This window comes from Syngnathus typhle, linkage group LG7 (genome assembly GCF_033458585.1).
Source record: "Syngnathus typhle isolate RoL2023-S1 ecotype Sweden linkage group LG7, RoL_Styp_1.0, whole genome shotgun sequence".
Taxonomy (NCBI): Eukaryota; Metazoa; Chordata; class Actinopteri; order Syngnathiformes; family Syngnathidae; genus Syngnathus; species Syngnathus typhle.
The window spans coordinates 2,163,414-2,183,177 of NC_083744.1; the positions used below are offsets into that span (position 1 = coordinate 2,163,414).

Below are 19,764 nucleotides of genomic sequence, written 5' to 3' on the forward strand. Positions count from 1 at the left end.
CTTGATGTCGGTGGCAAAGGTAGCCTTGTCGGAGTCCAACTCTCCCCTAAAAAAGTTCAACTTACCGTTTTTTTCCGTGTATAATGCGCAAAATTTAACTAATTTATTGTCCTAAAATCTGGGGTGCGCATTATACATGGGTACAAAAAGTTTTTTTTTTTTTTTAATTTTTTTTTTTTTTTTTTAGGAAAGTCATGGTAGAACAAAACCAACAACAGGACTGACCGACAAAGTCGTGGAACAAAAAGACAGGGTGACATTACCAAAGACAGGAACAGAAACCAAACAGACATCATGACAGTAACACATGCAATGATCCGACGGTGAGCGAGGGGCAGACAGGACTTAAATACAAAGCACGTTACATCGATTGAGGTGACACAGGAAGAGAGGGGCGACGCGAACAGAAACTATGGCAACCTAGACACATAGCAAAACTGGGGACGAGACATGACAAATCTCCCTCGAAATAAAACTTGAAATCACCTTTCTTCTTGTTTGTTGTCAATCGCGCATCGCATTCAGCCATCCTGCCCAACACACTGACTCAGTAAAATTCATAATTGACGACACATCGTTTGATGCGATGGTGCAATCCTTGATGTTATTGTCAAATATTGTTTGTTTTTAAATCTTCATCGCGGACCGGACGTCATACGGAGGCAGTATAACTGCGCATGCGCACTATGGATCCCATGCGCAGAACGGATGCGCAAGACACGTCAGCTATATAAAGAGCGAGAGTTGTTTTCTTCCTATTAGTTTCAATTCACAGTTTAATTAGCAGTAGCAATCAGCAAATAACAAAATGCGTATTACAGGTAATATTTTATTTCACAACACTTTGCCTTGTTCCTTTCGTCTCTGCTGTTCACTTCAAACACGCTCCATACGAACACAATGCTCTGGTATCAGTCACAATGTACCCTACACAAATCCGAAATTTGTTGCGGCTCCGAGTCACGACGAGGGGCAAGTTTTGGTTTCCAAGGGTGTTTTTATTCCTCTTCAACGTCTCTCCCATACGGAGCCGCCTTTTTCACGTCCGCACGCCTTTTTCACATGTGCGCACGGATCGCGGTGGTGCCTTTACGGGCACTCTGAGAAATCAACGCCAACAAAAAAAATACATCCAGCCTATTTAAGACCATACCGAAGACTATAAAAATGGGACCCATTGCCTCCCTGCGTGTGTGACGATCATTGGGACTTAAAAAATAAATAAATAATAATTAAAAAAAAAAAAAAAAAAAAAATTGGGTGCGTATTATACATGGGTACAGGCTTTTTTCCAGCATCAACATGCCATTTTTAGGGTGCGTATTATACATGGGGGCGCATTATACACGGAAAAAAACGGTACACCGGAAATGCAGACCAAAGGCTGACATTGGTTGTATCGGGACCAAGCCGCCCTTATCAAGGGGTTTGGTACTCCATGCTCCCGAAGCAACCACCCCCGCCCCCCCCCCCCAGAATTCCCCAAGGGCCACGGTCAAACGCCTTTTCCACGTAGACTGGTTGGGCAACCTCTCATGCACACTTGAGGACCCTGCCAACTGTGTATAGCTGATCCACTGTTCTGTGGCCAGGATGAAAACATTTTGCTCCTCTTGAATCTGATATTTGACTTAGACTTAACTTTATTGATCCTATGGGGAAAGTCACATTCCCACTATATCCACCCCACAGAGTAGGTACATAAAAGAGCCACAGATTTGAGTGCAATACGTTTGGGTCTGCTAGATCAGACTGGCATCACCAGGGGTCATTAGTTTACAGCTCCGCCCTTCTTTTCACGCAGCCAAAGGCAGAGGTAGGCTAACCGCTCGTATATTGGAGTGAGTCCCATTATTCAGGTGCCAAGCGGGGGGGCAATAGGGATGTCTCGTGTGACGTCACTAGTCGCCACCACATCACTTTAGTAGATAATGCGTTTCAGGTAGCATGGAAACAAAATGTTGATATCATGATTTGTGGACTTCTCAAAGTCAGTGAAAATAAGTCTGAATAGGTCTGAAGTCAAATAGAGTTCTGAATGTTTGTATGGTGGCAAGTCTTAAACGGAAAGTACAGGCTTTATTAAAAAAATACTCGCTACACAACCAACCCCTCTAGCCCCTCCCACAGGTGGTGTTGCCTTTTTGGGCTAAGGCCCATGAGTGCAGGCCTAGCCATCAGGCCCTCAAAAGCAAGCCCCATCTGCAGACCTTGCTCCAGAGGTTGACCTGAGTGACTTGGTTGAATTTTACCAGTCTAGCTTAGGGCAAGCTTGAAATTGGAAGGTTAAGCCTAGAAGCATACACACATGACTCATTCAAACCTCCTCTGCCCTATTCTACTAGGACCTTGTGGATTCTGATGCTCTACTTGATGAAGAAGATTTAAAGAAGCCAGACCCAGTGTCTCTTAAAGCCCCTATCTGTGGGGGAGGTGCAATCAAGAAAAAGAAAGCCTGCAAGAACTGGTAAGTTCCTTCCACTGGAGTTACTGTATCGCAGGGGTTTCTCTCTATTTTTCATGTTTTGAATATGTTCAAGATAAAGATATCAAAGCATGTGAAGTGATCAACTATACTAAAAATAACGTGAAGTGGTCAACTATACTTGTAAGTAAGTGATGTGTTAATGATCAAGTAAAAAATTGTGAAAAAAAACATAAGTCGCTCCTGAGTATAAGTCTATGAAAAAAAACCCGACTTATAGTCCGAAAATTACGGTAATTGACATTCATATCCAGATACCTTATACAGCAGGGGTGTCAAACTTATTTTTGTCGCGGGCTGCATCATAGTCCTAGGGCCTGAAAGGGCCATTAAAATTGTCAACCCAAATAAATGTATTAACGTCTCATATTGTATATATAGTATAGGCTACAGAACAAACTGATGATCACTAGTTTTCAAAACAAAAACTAATAAAAACTGTTCAAATATTTAAAAATGAAATATTGAAATCAAATCAAATATTGAAAAATAAAAATTATTTAAAAAAAGTGGTAATAAAAATTGCTAACAATATCTATTTTTTAAACAACATATACATGCAGTGCATACAGTGCATGCATGCGTACAAAAACAACAAACAAAAGAAAACACAGGAGGTTAGGGGACAGAATGGGTAAGGAGTGGAGCTCTTTACAAGCCCTAGGCTTCGTCTCCCTCCTTGCACAGTTATTGATACAATAATATGTGCTAAACAATAAACTAACTAACTAACTAACTCAAAACACAGACTTGGTAAACTAACATAACTCTCTAACAAAACCAACAGGACTGACCGACAAAGACGTGGAACAAAAAGACAGGGTGACATTACCAAAGACAGGAACAGAAAACTGTGTTATTGTCAAATATTGCTTGTTTTTTAATCTCAATCGCGGACTGGACGTCATACGGAGACATTAGCACTGCGCATGCGCACTATGGATCCGATGCAAATAGTCCTCTTCTCTTCCTGACTGACAATGAATGTGATAGTTTAATACAATCAGCAAATAACAAAATGCGTATTACAGGTAATATTTTATTTCACAACACTTTGCCTTGTTCCTTTCGTCTCTGCTGTTCACTTCAAACACGCTCCATACGAACACAATGCTCTCGTATCAGACGCTTGCTCGATCACCTTCTCGTTTGCTGTCACAATGTACCCTACACAAATCCGAAACATTTGTTGCGGCTCCAAGTCACGACGAGGGGCAAGTTTTGGTTTCCAAGAGTTTTTTTTATTCCTCTTCAACTTCTCTCCCATACAGACCCGCCTTTTTCACATGTCCGCACGCCTTTTTCCACATGTCCGCACTTTTCATTTTAACCTAACTGATCGCGGTGGTGCCTTTACGGGCAGCCGGAGAAATCAACGCCAACAAAAAAAAATACATCCAGCCTAGTTAAGACCATACGAAAGACTATAAAAATGGGACCCATTGCCTCCCTGCTTGGCACTAAGCATTAAGGGTTGGAATTGGGGGGTTAGATCACCAAATGATTCCCGAGCGCGACGCCGCTGCTACTCACTGCTCCCCTCTCCCACAGGGGATGGATCAAAATCACACGGGGATGGGTCAAATGCAGAGGACAAATTTCACCACACCCAGATGCGTGTGTGACGATCATTGGGACTTAAAGAAATAAACTAAAAAAATTGGGTGCGTATTATACATGGGTAGAGGCTTTTTTCCAGCATTGACATGCCATTTTTGGGGTGCGTATTATACATGGGGCGCATTATACATGGAAAAAACGGTATATTAATCATGTTTTTTGTTAATACTAATAAGAATAGTTTAACATATTTTCCACACCATAAGGCGCACTTAAAAGCATTTAATTTTTTCAAAAAACAATGGTAGCCTTTTGATAAGGTGCACCTTTTTGTGTGGACCAAATTCCAAAATCTGTAAAGGTTTTTTGTGTCGCTTCCGCCACACAGAGACGTAATGTACTGGTGTAGTATGTAGACTCGATGAACCAATCAGAAGACATTACATTTTACGTAGATCGGGGCAGAAAACCAGAGGATTGTACGTAACACGTAGAGCAGTGGTCCCCAACCTTTTTAGCGCCACGAACCGGTGACATGTCAGAAATATTTTCGCGGACCGGCATTTATATGAATAAATAATACATTTATATAAATAAATAAATAATACATTTATAATAAATAAATAAATAATACATTTATAATAAATATATAAATACGCTGAAATAAAATAATACGACTGACATAAAAACAAGTACAAATGACAAAAATAAAACTCACCATTACGTTGAATTAGTGGGAGCACTGAGTTTGTTTCTCAGAAACGAGCCGGTCCCATCTAGACGCAATCGGAGACAATGACACCCGAAGTGATTAAGGTTTGTCTTTTATTGCAGGATGCTTGGTCTCCATGTGTTGAAGCAGTTTTGAATGCTTCATTGCCTGGTTAGTTAGCCTGTCGCCACATATTAGCTTTGCGGGCTCGACTGGGGAAACATGTCACGTGACCGGGACGAGTGTCTTGACCTGAATTAATTGATCGCAGATAAAAAAGAAATTCTGTGCGGTTTGGCGGCCCGGTACCAAGTGACCCACGGACCGGTACCGGTCCGCGGCCCGGTGGTTGGGGACCACTGACGTAGAGTACGTACGTCGTCCGCTATTGATAAATAAATACTACCATTTGTGAAAAGCAAACAGCATTAGGACCCTCTAAAATGGCATAGACAAACAGACATGCTTACGAGGCACAACACAAGCTTTCTGGAAAGCCGGGATCATTGCTGAAAAATAACGTGACGCAAGACAATGACAAGAGGGAACGTTTGTGTTGTGTTTGTTTAGTGGAGAACTTGCACAAGAGTTTAATTTGGATACAGAATATGAAGACTTTGATGGATTTGTGTATTAATATAGATTAACAAAGAGTACAGTACGATACAGTACATGATTAAATAGTCGAATAAAGTAGAACTGAACTCGCGTGATGTTTTTGTTTTACCACTATAAGTCATGGCATGCATGTGCCCTATAATGTGGTGCATCTTATGTGTGAATTAAGTACAGAAAAGCCCTCAGAATTGAGTCTGCGCCTTTTAACCCAAAACACCTTATACGATATCCTAAAAATAGTCATAATAGCCATTGTATTCCTTTGTTCAGGCAAGGGATGTTGTCTTACTTTTCCGACAATTTTCCGACAGCAACTACCGCCTTCGTCAGAGAGTGTCACCTGATGGTGTGTGTGACACGCCTTATTCAGCTGTTGTTACTACGAGGGCATGACCCTCCTGTCAGATTTGACAGGTGGGCATGCCCCCTGCTGTCCTCTCGCAGCTCCAAAACGCTGGTCCAGGTGTGTGAGAGCATATGTGCTCCCTCATCTCGGTTCATGGTGTATTGTCCATTTTTTCAGATTTCTATTGCCTCCATAATCCAGCGGTGGTGTTGATATTCTTCGGTGCGGATGACTCTGGCTTTGTTCCAGTTCATGATATGGTTCTCCCTTTTCCAGTTATGGCTGATTTATGGGTCTCTTGCAATGCCTTCTCCTTTGTTGCTCGTGTGTATCTTGTCCGTCTCCTCGCATTCCTTTTGGTGTTCTTTCTTCATTGTGCTGAAGCTCCTTCCCGTTTCACTGATGAATATCTTATTGCATATTTGACAGGGTATTTCGTATATTGCATTGCACTTGTTGTCTTGTTCAATTTTGTCATTGGGGTGTACTAACAACTGTCTCAGTTTTTTATGTGGTTTGACCGGTGTGCTGATATATTTTTGCATTTGCTCTCTGTATTTTTTTCTGTGATTCCTCTGATGTACGGTAGTTTTACCATTCCTCTGTTTTCGGTCTTGTTGGTGGTTTTCTTCTTTTTGTTTGGTTCGGTTTCTATTTTCTTTACTTGTGCTGCCCCTTTGTTTATTGCCCATTGTGGATATTGACATGTTTTTAGTGCTTGTTGAATGTGCCTCTCTTCTGTTGCTCTGTCTTCTGGGTCTGTGATTATTGTTTCGCGTTCATGTAGTGTTCTGACGACTGACATTTTGTGTGCTGTGGGTTGTTCTGATGTCCATAATAGATATTGATCGGTGTAGATGGGTTTTCTGTGAATTCTAATTAAATTTTAAGGCCCCCTTGAACCTTTCAACATTTCGTGACATTTCAGGCTTCAAACATAAAGATATAAAAGTTTAATTTTTTGTCAAGAATCAACAAGTGGGACACAATCGTGAAGTGGAACAAAACTTATTGGATAATTTAAACCTTTTTAACAAATAAAAACTGAAAAGTGGGGCGTGCAATATTATTCGGCCCATGCGCTAATACTCTGTAGCGCCACCTTTTGCTGCAATTACAGCTGCAAGTCGCTTGGGGTATGTCCCTATCAGTTTTGCACATCGAGAGACTGGAATTCTTGCCCATTCTTCCTTGCAAAACAGCTCGAGCTCAGTGAGGTTGGATGGAGAGCGTTTGTGAACAGCAGTCTTCAGCTCTTTCCACAGATTCTCGATTGGATTCAGGTCTGGACTTTGACTTGGCCATTCTAACACCTGGATACGTCTATTTGTGAACCATTCCATTGTAGATTTGGCTTTATGTTTTGGATCATTGTCCTGTTGGAAGATAAATCTCCGTCCTAGTCTCAGGTCTTTTGCAGACTCCAACAGGTTTTCTTCCAGAATGGTCCTGCATTTGGCTCCATCCATCTTCCCATCAATTTTAGCCATCTTCCCTGTCCCTGCTGAAGAAAACCAGGCCCAAACCATGATGCTGCCACCACCATGTTTGACAGTGGGGATGGTGTGTTCAGGGTGATGAGCTGTGTTGCTTTTAAGCCAAACATATCGTTTTGCGTTGTGGCCAAAAAGTTTGATTTTGGATTCATCTGACCAGAGCACCTTCTTCCACGTGTTTAGTGTGTCTCCCAGGTGGCTTGTGGCAAAATTTAAACGAGACTTTTTATGGATATTTTTGAGAAATGGCTTTCTTCTTGCCACTCTTCCATAAAGGCCAGATTGGTGCAGTGCACGACTGATTGTTGTCCTATGGACAGATTCTCCCACCTCAGCTGTAGTTATCTGCAGTTCATCCAGAGTGATCATGGGCCTCTTGGCTGCATCTCTGATCAGTCTTCTCCTTGTTTGAGATGAAAGTTTGGATGGACAGCCGGGTCTTGGTAGATTTGCAGTGGTCTGATACTCCTTCCATTTCAATATAATTGCTTGCACAGTGCTCCTTGAGATGTTTAAAGCTTTGGAAACCTTTTCGTATCCAAATCCGGCTTTAAACTTCTCCACAACAGTATCTCGGACCTGCCTGGTGTGTTCCTTTGTCTTCATGGTTCTCTCTGCGCTTTAAACAGAACCCTGAGACTATCAAAGAGCAGGTGCATTTATACGGAGACTTGATTACACACAGTTGCATTCTATTTATCATCATCAGTCATTTAGGACAACATTGGATCATTCAAAGATCCTCACTGAACTTCTGGAGTGAGTTTGCTGCACTGAAAGTAAAGAGGCCGAATAATATTGCACGCCCCACTTTTCAGTTTTTTATTTGTTAAAAAAGTTTAAATTATCCAATAAATTTCGTTCCACTTCACGATTGTGTCCCACTTGTTGATTCTTGACAAGAAATTAAAATTTTCTATCTTTATGTTTGAAGCCTGAAATGTGGCGAAATGTTGAAATGTTCAAGGGGGCCGAATACTTTCGCAAGGCACTGTATGTTTGCTCATCTATTTTGTTGTCAATTAGTAGTGGTTTTAATAGTGCCTTGAGTTTATTTTTCTTTTCTTCTGTTCGGTCTTTTTTGAGGATTTCGTAGGTGTTGGTGTCATTTACCATATCCTGTATTTGTTTTTTTATATTTTTCTGTGGCCATGATGACCGTGGTTCTGCATTTGTCTGCCGGTAAAATAGTGATTTTCTCATTTTTTGTTACTGAATTTATGGCTCTTGCTTCCCCGCTTGCAATGTTGCTGGGTGGCAGTCGCGCTGTTTACAAAATACTTGGCACCTCATTGTGTCACCCCTCATTGGGTCACGCTGGATAAGACGTGTCACACACACCATCAGGTGACACGCTCTGACGAAGGCGGAAGTTGCTGCCGAAACTGTGGGAAACGTTTGCTAAGGTAAGACCACAACCCTTGTCTGAACAAAGGAATACAATGGCTATCGTAAATGAAGACATAAGGAACACAATTCAACAGTCATAATAATAGTAATTGAGGCCCATCTCCTTCATACACATCCCTGTCCTGCTTCCTATTTCTTTGTGTGCATGTTTCCTTATATTTCCTCCTTTCTTTCAGTTTCTCTCTCTTGTGTATTATATGCCTATTCTTAAGTGTTGCATTAAAAACCAGTAGAGTGTGATCCATGGACGTGCGGTCAGAGGAGGCACCTTTTCAGATAGGCGGCAGATTTCAATTGAATATATAATGATCTATGAAGAATTCATTGGACATAAAGCCGGCGGTGGTTGCAGACCGCTGTAGTGGGAGCAAATACCCAGAAAAAAAAACATAAATAAAAAATCTTCCTATTTTTCACAACCCAAACTTGGCAAATAAATGAAAAGCTATATAAGGTTTTATTCATTGCAAATTACCAGTGATACTCAAGTTTTGTTGGGCGTGTTGTTGCAACGGCAAACATGCAGAAAAACCCAGAAAAAAAATGAAAATAAAAAATCTCCCTGTTTTTCACAACCCAAACTTGCCAAGTACCGTATTTTCCGCCGTATTAGGCGCACCGGGGTATAAGGCGCACCTTCAATGAACGGCCCATTTTAAAACTTTGTCCATATATAAGGCGCACCGGCCTATAAGGCGCATAAAATAGAAGCTTTACTGCAACAAACTGAGGTTGACTAGGGTTGCGGTATGCACCCACTAGCCAATAACCAACGAGCCCTCTGTAAACAATCGCGTTTCTCAAACGATCTCCTATAAAATGATTGGAACTGACTAAAGTTCAATCTAACGCATTGGTACTACTTACCTATGTTTCCCTTCCATATCGATCCGTAGATTTACTCGAAACATTAACAGAGCAGCCTATTTTGACATGAAATAGCCTCGCGCGTATAGCAGCTATCGTTATAGCATTAGCCATCCGCAAAAACCCATGACCCTCAGCTCGCAATCTCCCATGAGCCTCAGCAAAGTGTAAACAATCGCGTCTCTCAAACGAGCTCCTATAAAATGATCAGAACTGACTAAAGTTCGATCTAACGCATTGGTACTACTTACCTATGGTTCCCTTCCATATCGATCCGTAGATTTACTCGAAACATTAACAGAGCAGCCTATTTTGACAGAAATAGCCTCGCGCGTATAGCAGCTATCGTTATAGCATTAGCCATCCGCAAAAACCCATGACCCTCAGCTCGCAATCTCCCATGAGCCTCAGCAAAGTGTAAACAATCGCGTCTCTCAAACGAGCTCCTATAAAATGATCAGAACTGACTAAAGTTTGATCTACCGCATTAGTACTACTTACCTATGTTTCCTTTCCATATCGATCCGTAGATTTACTCGAAACATTAACAGAGCAGCCTATTTTGACATGAAATAGCCTCGCGCGTATAGCAGCTATCGTTATAGCATTAGCCATCCGCAAAAAAACATGACCCTCAGCTCGCAATCTCCCATGAGCCTCAGCAAAGTGTAAACAATCGCGTCTCTCAAACGAGCTCCTATAAAATGATCAGAACTGACTAAAGTTCAATCTAACGCATTGGTACTACTTACCTATGTTTCCCTTCCATATCGATCCGTAGATTTACTCGAAACATTAACGGAGCAGCTTATTTTGAAATGAAATAGCCTCGCGGGTACAACAGCTATTCGGTGACGCCCCCTGACTACAGTTACCGTAATGCTGGGAAGCGATGCGACCTTGTAATTTACTAGTCGTACTAAAACGTACTAAAACATTTTGGCAGAGCACTGTGTACAACCAGTATGGATCAACAAATTCATCACTTGATCCATATATAAGGCGCACCGGGCTATAAGGCGCACTGTTGACTTTTGATAAAAATTTTGGTTTTTAGGTGCGCCTTTTAGGGCGGAAAATACGGTACATGAAAAGCTATATAAGTAATTTTATTCATTACAAATAATGACCAGTGATACTCAAGTTTTGTTGGGCGTGTTCATGCAACGGCAAACATGCAGAAAATCTGAGTGAGTGTGCAACATCAAATTATTATGAATTGCTATATTATTCTGGTGGGCAGTACAGCTTGGCTCACTACATTTCCCAAGAAACTCACCAATCACTGCTGTCTTGCTCACAAAACACTAAAACGACTTCCATTGCGCATTAATATCGACTGGAAAAACACGATGCACATTAAACATATCTAGCTGCACTTCTAATTTGGATTATGTTAACCCTTTATATTGTTTACTTCATTTAAGTAATTTCTAACCCGAGACACGTTGAGATGTGAGCTACCTGGCAATCTCTTGCTGATAGTCGTACTCTTCGCTCTCCTCCACGCAGTCAAAACCTTCAATTGTTGGTTTGACTCGTCCACAGAATACCTTCATTTCTGCGCAATCGCTTCAATAATTTTCGACTTTGTGGAAACAAACAAAACTCAATTAAAATTACAATTTCCTTGTAAGTTTAAGTCTACACCTCCAGTATTACACAATCGTCGTCGTAGATAATGACCTACATAAATGGTTAGCCTGCACGCCACGGCTTCGTATGATAGTCGGGGCAAATGCGTCAGGTCATTCCTTATGTAGACAGGAAGGAACTCGGAAGAACAAGCATTCTTATACACTGTGCTCCAAAATTGAGCATATTGCCATACAATTACGTTACGACAAATACACCATATGGATGCTGGTTATTTTCGTAACGGTTGCACATGCTTTCACAAAAAAATATAAACCTCACATAAATCGGTTGAGAAACGGCCAAGTTACGACATATTGTCAATACCTCTTTAAAGAAAGGGGGTAGCTGATGGTGTAGTGAGGCACCATGAGTTCACTTTGCACATATGACGCTGTGCATGCATGTGACTCAAAATAATAATAATAAAAAAAAAACCTCTGTAAAGAGAACTTTGCCCCTGCCAACATGTCCGCCAAGTAGCACATCGATTAGCAGAGCTTTACCAGGTGCTGGTTTATCTTAGAGCCTTAGGAAAGTCAAAACATCCTGAACCTCAATGCCACATTTTCAAGGAAAAATTTAAAGATGTTTTCTTGGGAACATATGAAGGATCAGCACTGTTTGAAATGTATTTGACTCAATATATTTCGTGACGTCATTGCGCGTCATGAGTATTCATGACTGCTCTTGCAGAACTGGGAGGCGCTGATAGGTTTCAAGATTCAAGAGTTTTTATTCTCAAACATCCCCTGATCTTAAACTCCCGAGAGGGCAAGGAAAAACTCACAACTCCAGCTAGGGGAAATGAAAGGTTTACGCTTGCCTGTCTTGTGTGCCGACGCCTTGCGTTCAATTCGCGCATATGGCATTGTGTTTGTGTGAGGAAGAAAAAGAAAAACTGCTCTGGCAGCACAAGCAACAACGAAATGTCCGTATTTTGCAGACCTACTGTACCTGCAAAATATATTTCCTTTATGATAAAATAAGGATAAAGTATTGTACCTTGTAAGGCAAGGGTCTCAAACTCGCGGGCCAATTGCGCCCCTCAGGACAATGTTTTGTGGCCCCCTGCCTGAAATAAAATCTTTGTGTTAATGCGGCCCGCGCATTTTTTCTCACATGCATCTGGGGTTTTATATTTCTTTAACACCTGTGGGCTCCCGTAGCTCAGGCTCGTGACAACAGCGCGAATTAGCAATTGGTCACTTTACCATGTTTGGATGAACAAGTGGAGGAGGGAAAATATATCTTGTCACCTAGTGCTATACGGGTTTTGTCAGCCCGTTATGTCTTTTTCAAAACCTGTCGTGAAGAGAAAAATTGGTGATGAGCACAGACAATTTCAGGAGAAATGGGAGACAGAATATTTTTTTGTTGAGCACAGGGGCATCCCAACGTGTCTAATATGAAAGGATAAAGTTGCGGTGCACAAGGAGTATAATATCAGATGTCATTACTCAACTAAACTAAGCCATTCAAAGACGGCGAGTTCATCAAACAGTGCATGTTACAGGCTGCAAGTATAGTCTGCCCGGAAAAAAAGGCTCAGTTTAGTAACATCAGCATTTCAGCCAACACAGTGGCAGAGCGCATTTCTGACATGTCTGGCAACATTTATGATCAGGGCTGTGGACTCGGTCGGATTTTTGCACCGAGTCCGAGTCCGGCCTCTTGACCTTGAGTCCGAGTCCGGCTGTCCATTTTTTCTGTTAATTCATGTGACTGCTTAGTCTTTATTCAAGGCTAATTTAGATCAAAATCTAAATAATTACAACAGTTTTGTGATGGCTTTGTCTTTATTAAACATATGAACGAGTACAATAAACAGATACTTTCAAGTTTTAATCATTAATTACACCATTATAGCTCAGACATTTATCTAAACACAAATAATTAGTGACGACCCCTTATTTGGAAAGCGAAAAACCCATGTCGTACGACGTCAGCACTATGTTGTTTTCAACAAAAACATGAAGAACTCACGTTTGCGTCAGTCAATTTTAATTTTTATAAAGGATTATTCTTATTTGATGTCTTTAAATTCATCTGCGTTCTGCCATTGAAGCGTGGTGCATTCAAAGACCAGTCGTACAGACGGAACACTCATTCACTTCACCTAAACGCAACAATATAATTACGTGAGCTCTTTGCATAAACCTCGATGCAAAGAAACTCCTCTTTTTGGGTACAGGCTACAAGGAGTATATATTACAAAGGAGACTTTATACTTAATTGTGATTATCAGTCATCCATCCATTTTATTTTATTACTCAGGTATTTTCAAAGCAAATTAATATTGTTGCATTTATTAATTTGCTTTAACATGACAGCGCAATATAATTAAAAACTGACACGATAGCAATGTCAAACGTGTTCATTTAAGAAAAAGCCACACACGTTTTGTGATCAAATCTTTCACAACGAGAATGATTTGAGTGAATTAATTTTACAATTTTTATCCCCAACCTCCCCACCATCTGTCACTTTGCTTGGGACAAAAGGAGCCTTCAGAACTGAAATTTCTTCTCAATTATTCATTCAAATCAATTCACTCAAATCAGTCTCGTTATGAAAGATTAGATCACAAAACGTTTCCGTCTGTACGACTGGTCTTTGAATGCACCCCGTTTCAATGGCAGAACGCGGATGAATTCAAAGACATCAAATGACAATAATCCTTTATAATAATTAAAATTGACTGACGCAAACGTGAGTTCTTCATGTTTTTATTGAAAACAACATAGTGCTGACGCCCTACGACGCCGTACGACATCGGTTTTTCGCTATAATTCGGTATAATTCGAGGTAGTCCACCCTCACACAAAGTTAAGGTTTCATGGGAATATTATTGTCATAATTGTCTGGACCATATATGATAATTGTTTAATGGTAGTTATTGATGGATCTTGAAGATGTCAAGTTATAGGTGCATAAGACTATGTTGTTCATGCACCTTCATTGTAAGAGGGGAAGAGATGTTGTGTATTTTGGGCTAACTCAAATTCCATCGTAGAAAAACCCCGGAAGTGGGATGGACATTCTGTGTTGTTGTGGTACGCCCTGTGAACGCACTGTGAGTAAGGAATAAAGCAGTTATCATTCACGTCGTTGTCCGCCCTATTCTTGCTATCTAAGAACCTGGAAAATAGTAAGGATATAACATATATCACAGGTCATTACGACGAGTTTGGTGGAGTTTTTACTGCTTCTTCCAACTCCTACCGCGCTGACTGTAACCTGACACTCTCTGGCTGCGTCTTGCCGTTTATTGTCCGACTCGGTGGACTCGGTCAAAATCAGCACAGAGTCCGAGTCCGGCAAAAATGACAGAGTCCGACCGAGTCTGAGTCCCCGAGTCCGAACTGAATCCACAGCCCTGTTTATGATCAACTGCGTGAGAAAGCTAAACATTTCCATTCTCTTGCTCTTGATGAGAGCACAGACGTCACTGAAACGGCGCAGCTCGCAATATATGTCCGTGGCGTTGATAACAATTTTGAAGTTACGGAGGAGTTGCTCTCAGTGATTGGAATGCATGGCCAGACCACTGCCTAGGAGATATTCCTCCAGCTGTTTGATTCCATTGAAGATGCCGGCTTACAATGGAAGTGTTTGGCTGGAATAACTACCCACGGAGCGCCGTCAATGACAGGGAGGAAAAACGGACTTGTGGCGCTTGTTCAAAGGAAACTGGAAGAGGGTGTGGAAGATGCCATTGCTCTGCACTGCATTATCCACCAGCAGGCCCTTTGCACCAAGATCATTAGGTTTGGCAATGTGATGTCTGACGTTGTGAAAATCATCAACCATATCAGAACCAGGGCTTTAAAGCATCGGCAGTTCCGCGACTTTTTTGCGGAAATAGTCAGAATACGAGGACGTGCTCTACTTTACCGAGGTACGTTGGCTCCGCAGGGGGAAGGTCTTGAAGAGGTTTTTTGAGTTAAGAGCAGAAGTGAAAGCCTTCCTGGAGAAGGATGGGATGACTGTTCCTGTGCTAAATGATCCTGAATGTCTAAGGGACTTAGCTTTTCTTGTTGACGTCACACAGGAGCTGAATGTACTGAACAAGAAGTTACAAGGTCAGGACCAGCTTGTCAGTGCTGCATATGACAATGTCAGAGCATTCTCCAAAAAACCTGTGTTATGGAAAGCCCAGCTTTTCCAGACAAACCTCTGCCATTTCCCAGCATGCAAGGCACTCATGGATTCAGGCACAACATTCAGTGGTGAGAAGTATGCTGATACCATTGGAAAGCTACAGGAGGAAATTGATCAGAGGTTTGCAGACTTCAAGACACACAGAGCCACTTTTCAGATTTTTGATGACCCCTTCTCCTGTGATGGGGAGGATGCCCCCCTGTCCTGCAGATGGAGCTAATTGACCTGCAGTGCAATACTGACCTCAAAGCCAAGTTCAGGGAGGTGAGTAGAAAAACAGTGGAGCTTGGACAATTTTTGAGAAAACTCCCCCCCAGCTTCCCTGAGCTTTCCAGGATGTACAAGCGGACCATGTGCCTTTTTGGCAGCACCTATCTGTGTGAAAAGCTCTTCTCCACAATGAACTTCAATAAGTCAAAGTTCAGGTCCAGACTAAAAGGTGAGCACCTTAAAGCCATACTGAGGGTCTCAGTTGCCTCCTCCCTCAAGCCAAATGTCGCTCAGCTGTGTGAGAGGAAGCGCTGCCAAGTCTCTGGCAGCAAGGATTAGGAAGAAGTAAATGAAGCCTATGTTCTGAACGACTGTTCATGTTCTGCATGTTCTGCATGTTCTGACTTGTTAATATTGAGAAGATTGGTTCAGTTGACCTTTTTTTTTTGAATACTTGAAGCCTTTATTTTGTGGAATACTTAATGCGGCCCAGCCTCACCCAGACTCTACCTCCAGCGGCCCCTAGGTAAGTTGAGTTTGAGACCCCTGTTGTAAGGTAATTCACAAATTCTACTCATGTAAAGTGAGTGTTTCTAAGCAAAGTATGGAAACTAATTGTGTTTCTTAAGCATCCCTTGAAAATAAATATAGATTTCCCATTCTCTATGAAATTATGAAAATATTTTCATAATTTGTTATAACTGCTTGGAACCACATCTTTCCTTTTGCCTTTAGCATAGTGTATTGTTTGGATTCATTAACTATCCACTCAAGATGAAAAAAAAATCGTATTTTTAATTTTATCTAAATGGCCACACCTCCCCTGTCATCATGAAAAAGGAAAACCACATTCTATTGTTTTTATTATAAAATCATTTTCCTTTTAATTTCAATAGTTTTGTATCATTTTAAACCAAAATTGCTGAATTTTTATAGTTATTTTAAAACCAAAGACGATTTGCTTGGAGCAGCCAACTTCCTGCCTAGCCTCCTCTGAGGGTTGCGTAATCACATGGCTGCCTTCATTTCAAATTTACAGTGAACAACTGAGGAGCAGTCGTCCATTCATTTCGTTTTACATTCGTTTTTTTTTTTTCCCGTTTTTAAATTTCGTTTTACAATGGAGGATTACATATCCAAACGATTTTCAACTATGGATTTTCAGTTGAAGCAGTAGGTCATCAGTAAAGGAAGACCAACTCGGAGTTAAAAGGTTTGATTCGGACGATGGAACTATACACAGTGATCCCTCGCTACTTCGCGTTTCGTTTATCGCAGCTTCACTACATCGCAAATTTTTTATCCAAATTAAAAAAACATTTAAAAGTCAAAATAAAACTTCTAAATTGATGTAACGTGTCTAACATTTAGGACAATCTAATATTGCTCCAAATGTTTGTTTACATTCCTTTGGAAGTCAAATTCCTTGCTTGGCATGGTCAAACATGGCCAATAAAAATTCTTGAATCTTGAATCTTCTTGAATTGATTGGCTTGTATCCACCTGAACCTCAATTTTACACCCTTCGATTCCACACGACTCACTAACGCGTCGTATATACATTTTCAAGGAGTATTTTCAAGTAGAAGCTAGTCGTAAACCTTAACCTTAGTGCTAGTGATTTGGTGAATTTTTTTTTTGTTTCATAATAAGGGCTGTTTGATCTTTATTACTACTTAATCATAGAGTTAGGGATAGCTAGAATTGTTTTTGATTCGGAAAGGGGGAAGTTCGTGGACTCACGTCATCCACAGAAACTCACAAGTCAGAGCGTCGCCAGACACAGGAGTAGAATAAGTGGCTGCTTTCTCTATTCCATCCAATTCACATATCATCAAAATGACTTCTTCAATCCGTCTGATTATTGTCATCTGTGTGTTGGTTCTCTTTCAGTAAAATATCAACTGTGTCAATGTGACTTCAATGTGTGTGAGAATTCACGGGGACAGACTACTCAGTTCCCATCAGCTGGTTTCCGATCAACCCCTTTACCATGTCCCGAGATGGATTGCAGACCCCTCCAGATGTTTCTGGCATTGTTAAGCCCCATTTGCTTCTCCTGCCTCCTCCCGTAGTTCTCCTTCCCCTTCCTGATCTTCAGCCGGAGTTCCTTCTGGACTCTACGCAGCTCCACCACGTCCCTCGAACCAAAGGCTCTTTGCTTCTCATTAAGCAGAGCCTTCATCTCGGAGGACACCCAGGGTTTGTTGTTGGGAAAACACCGGACCAAGTTGGAGGGCCCAGTGGTCTCCACACAGAAATTAATGTAGTCCGTAATGCAGTGGGTCACGCTGTCATTGTCACTGCCATGGGGGCTACAGAAAGCTTCCCAGTCTGTATTCTCAAAGCAGTCTCTGAGCCTGGCAGTAGATTCCTCAGACCACAACATCACAGACCTCCTCTCAGGTGGACGCTGTTTTACCACCAGGGTTAGTCTGCGACCAGATGGACGAGGTTGTGATCCGAGCGAGAAAGTGGGGGGAGGGGGGATGAGGTATATGCATCCTTGGCAATAGCATACAACAGAGGTATATGCATCCTTGGCAATAGCATACAACAGGTCCAAAGTTCTATTGTTTCTGGCGTGGCAATTGACATATTGAGTAAAGGTGGGGAGGGAAGAGGCCAGCGAAGCATGATTGAAGATGAGGAGGAGGGATTGCGGGTGCTAAGTTTGAAGCTTAGAAACGATAGAGTGGATCCGGCTTGTAGTGGTAGCAGCGACAGCTGAGGGAGGGATGTACACAGTTATAGCAATAACGTGAAAACTCCCTCGGGAGGTAGCATGGTCGGATGCTAACCACCAACAGCTCCAAGTTACTGGAGCAGAGTTACTCCTTAACACTGACGTGTCCGGGATGGCACCATATATCGTTCACAAACACAGCAAGTCCCCCTCCTCTCCTCTTACCGCTCTATCAATATCAGTTAATGTAACGGTAAATTTATCAAGTCACTACCCACCTTCTGATTACAATATACCATATCCTGCCCCAGATTTTGAGAAGCATTGAACAAGGATGTGTCAAACCTTAAACCTAAATAAATTGGACCTTACTATTAGAATACTACGATGTCTGAACTGTGTTATTCTCTACCCACTCTTCAAAGTAATGTCTCATGCTTGTTTGTGCAGCACATGTGGCCTGGCTGAGGAACTGGAGGAGAGTAAAGGACAGCAGACAAATCTTCCAAAGTCCGCCTGTGGAAGTGTAAGTGCATTATGATTCGAACCGTGTTGAGTGCCGTTTTCCTGTGGAACAAGGCAACTAGACTTTTTTTTTTGCTAAGTTTCATTTCTTGTCAAACTAACACAACACACAATAATAATGAGTAAATGTTGGATAACTTTTTGTGCAAATACTTCAACAAATATTAAGTACGTAGATGTGAGGTGCAGGAGCATGGAGTGAAAGGTGCAAGCTGTTGCAGTGCAGCAGACAGTACCAGCTTGGTTTCAGTAAAAACAAAGAACACACTTTTGTGTTTTTGTCAATTTCAATCTTTAGAAGCTAGGTTCCTTTTCTTTTCTGTTTTAAAGTTCTCTTTTGTGTTCTGTGCGAGATGTGTTCTGCGCAAGATGCGTTCAATGACCACAGACACAGTCAGAAACCTCATTAATTGCACCAAGAAGTAATGACGAGTACGTGAGCACATTACAAGAAGTATGTGGAAGCATACAACAATTTATTAGCCTGTCTTTTTCCTCTGTCTTCTCAGGGGTGATTTTAGCAAGCGTAGAAAATTAGAATAGGTTCCCCCTCACCAAGCAAAGTTAGGAGTTCAAGAATAAAGAGACGTTTATTTTTTTAAATTTGAAAAAGCAAAAAGCGTTTCGGTTTTCTGTGTTTTACACAGAGTAATAAGGCAAAAAAGGTGACTTGGGATAGTCCGGCACGCAGTATTTGCTTTTACATTGATTCCCATGGGAAACGTTGCTTCTACTTACAAACGTTTCTACTTACAAACCTGATCGCAGAACCAATAAACCCTTTGAATGCCAAGCGTTTCCAGAAAAAATAACCCCTAAAATCCCAGCCGATTTCAAGCATTTTCCCTCATGTTTTAAGGCAGGGGTCGGGAACCTTTTTGGCGGACAGAGCCATACATGCCCATTTTTTACAAATACAGTGGAGCCTCGGTTTTCAAACCAGTTCTCCCAGTTCTCGAACCAATCGGTATTCGAACAAAATAAATCGAGATTTTTTTGCTTCGGATGTCGGACGAAATTTGGTTCTCGAAGCGCGCGATGAGCCGAGAG

General features: G+C 41.5%; 1 protein-coding gene across 11 annotated transcripts in view; it reads left to right on the forward strand.

Moving 5' to 3' along the window:
* The window catches only part of ciapin1 (cytokine induced apoptosis inhibitor 1), a 144,595-nt gene that overhangs the window by 88,292 nt on the left and 36,539 nt on the right, over positions 1 to 19,764 (forward strand). For 9 of the 11 annotated variants that reach the window (XR_009715051.1, XR_009715050.1, XM_061284307.1 and 6 more), the window contains 2 exons: positions 2,346 to 2,467; positions 18,640 to 18,715. Coding sequence is in view for 9 of the 11 variants with exons in the window: in XM_061284307.1 (XP_061140291.1) it covers positions 2,346 to 2,467; positions 18,640 to 18,715 (198 nt within the window). In the remaining 2 variants the exon portion in view is untranslated. Of the gene's footprint in view, positions 1 to 2,345; positions 2,468 to 15,183; positions 15,206 to 18,639; positions 18,716 to 19,764 lie in introns of those variants that run through there. The other 2 variants (XM_061284311.1, XM_061284308.1) reach the window with 2 other exon arrangements.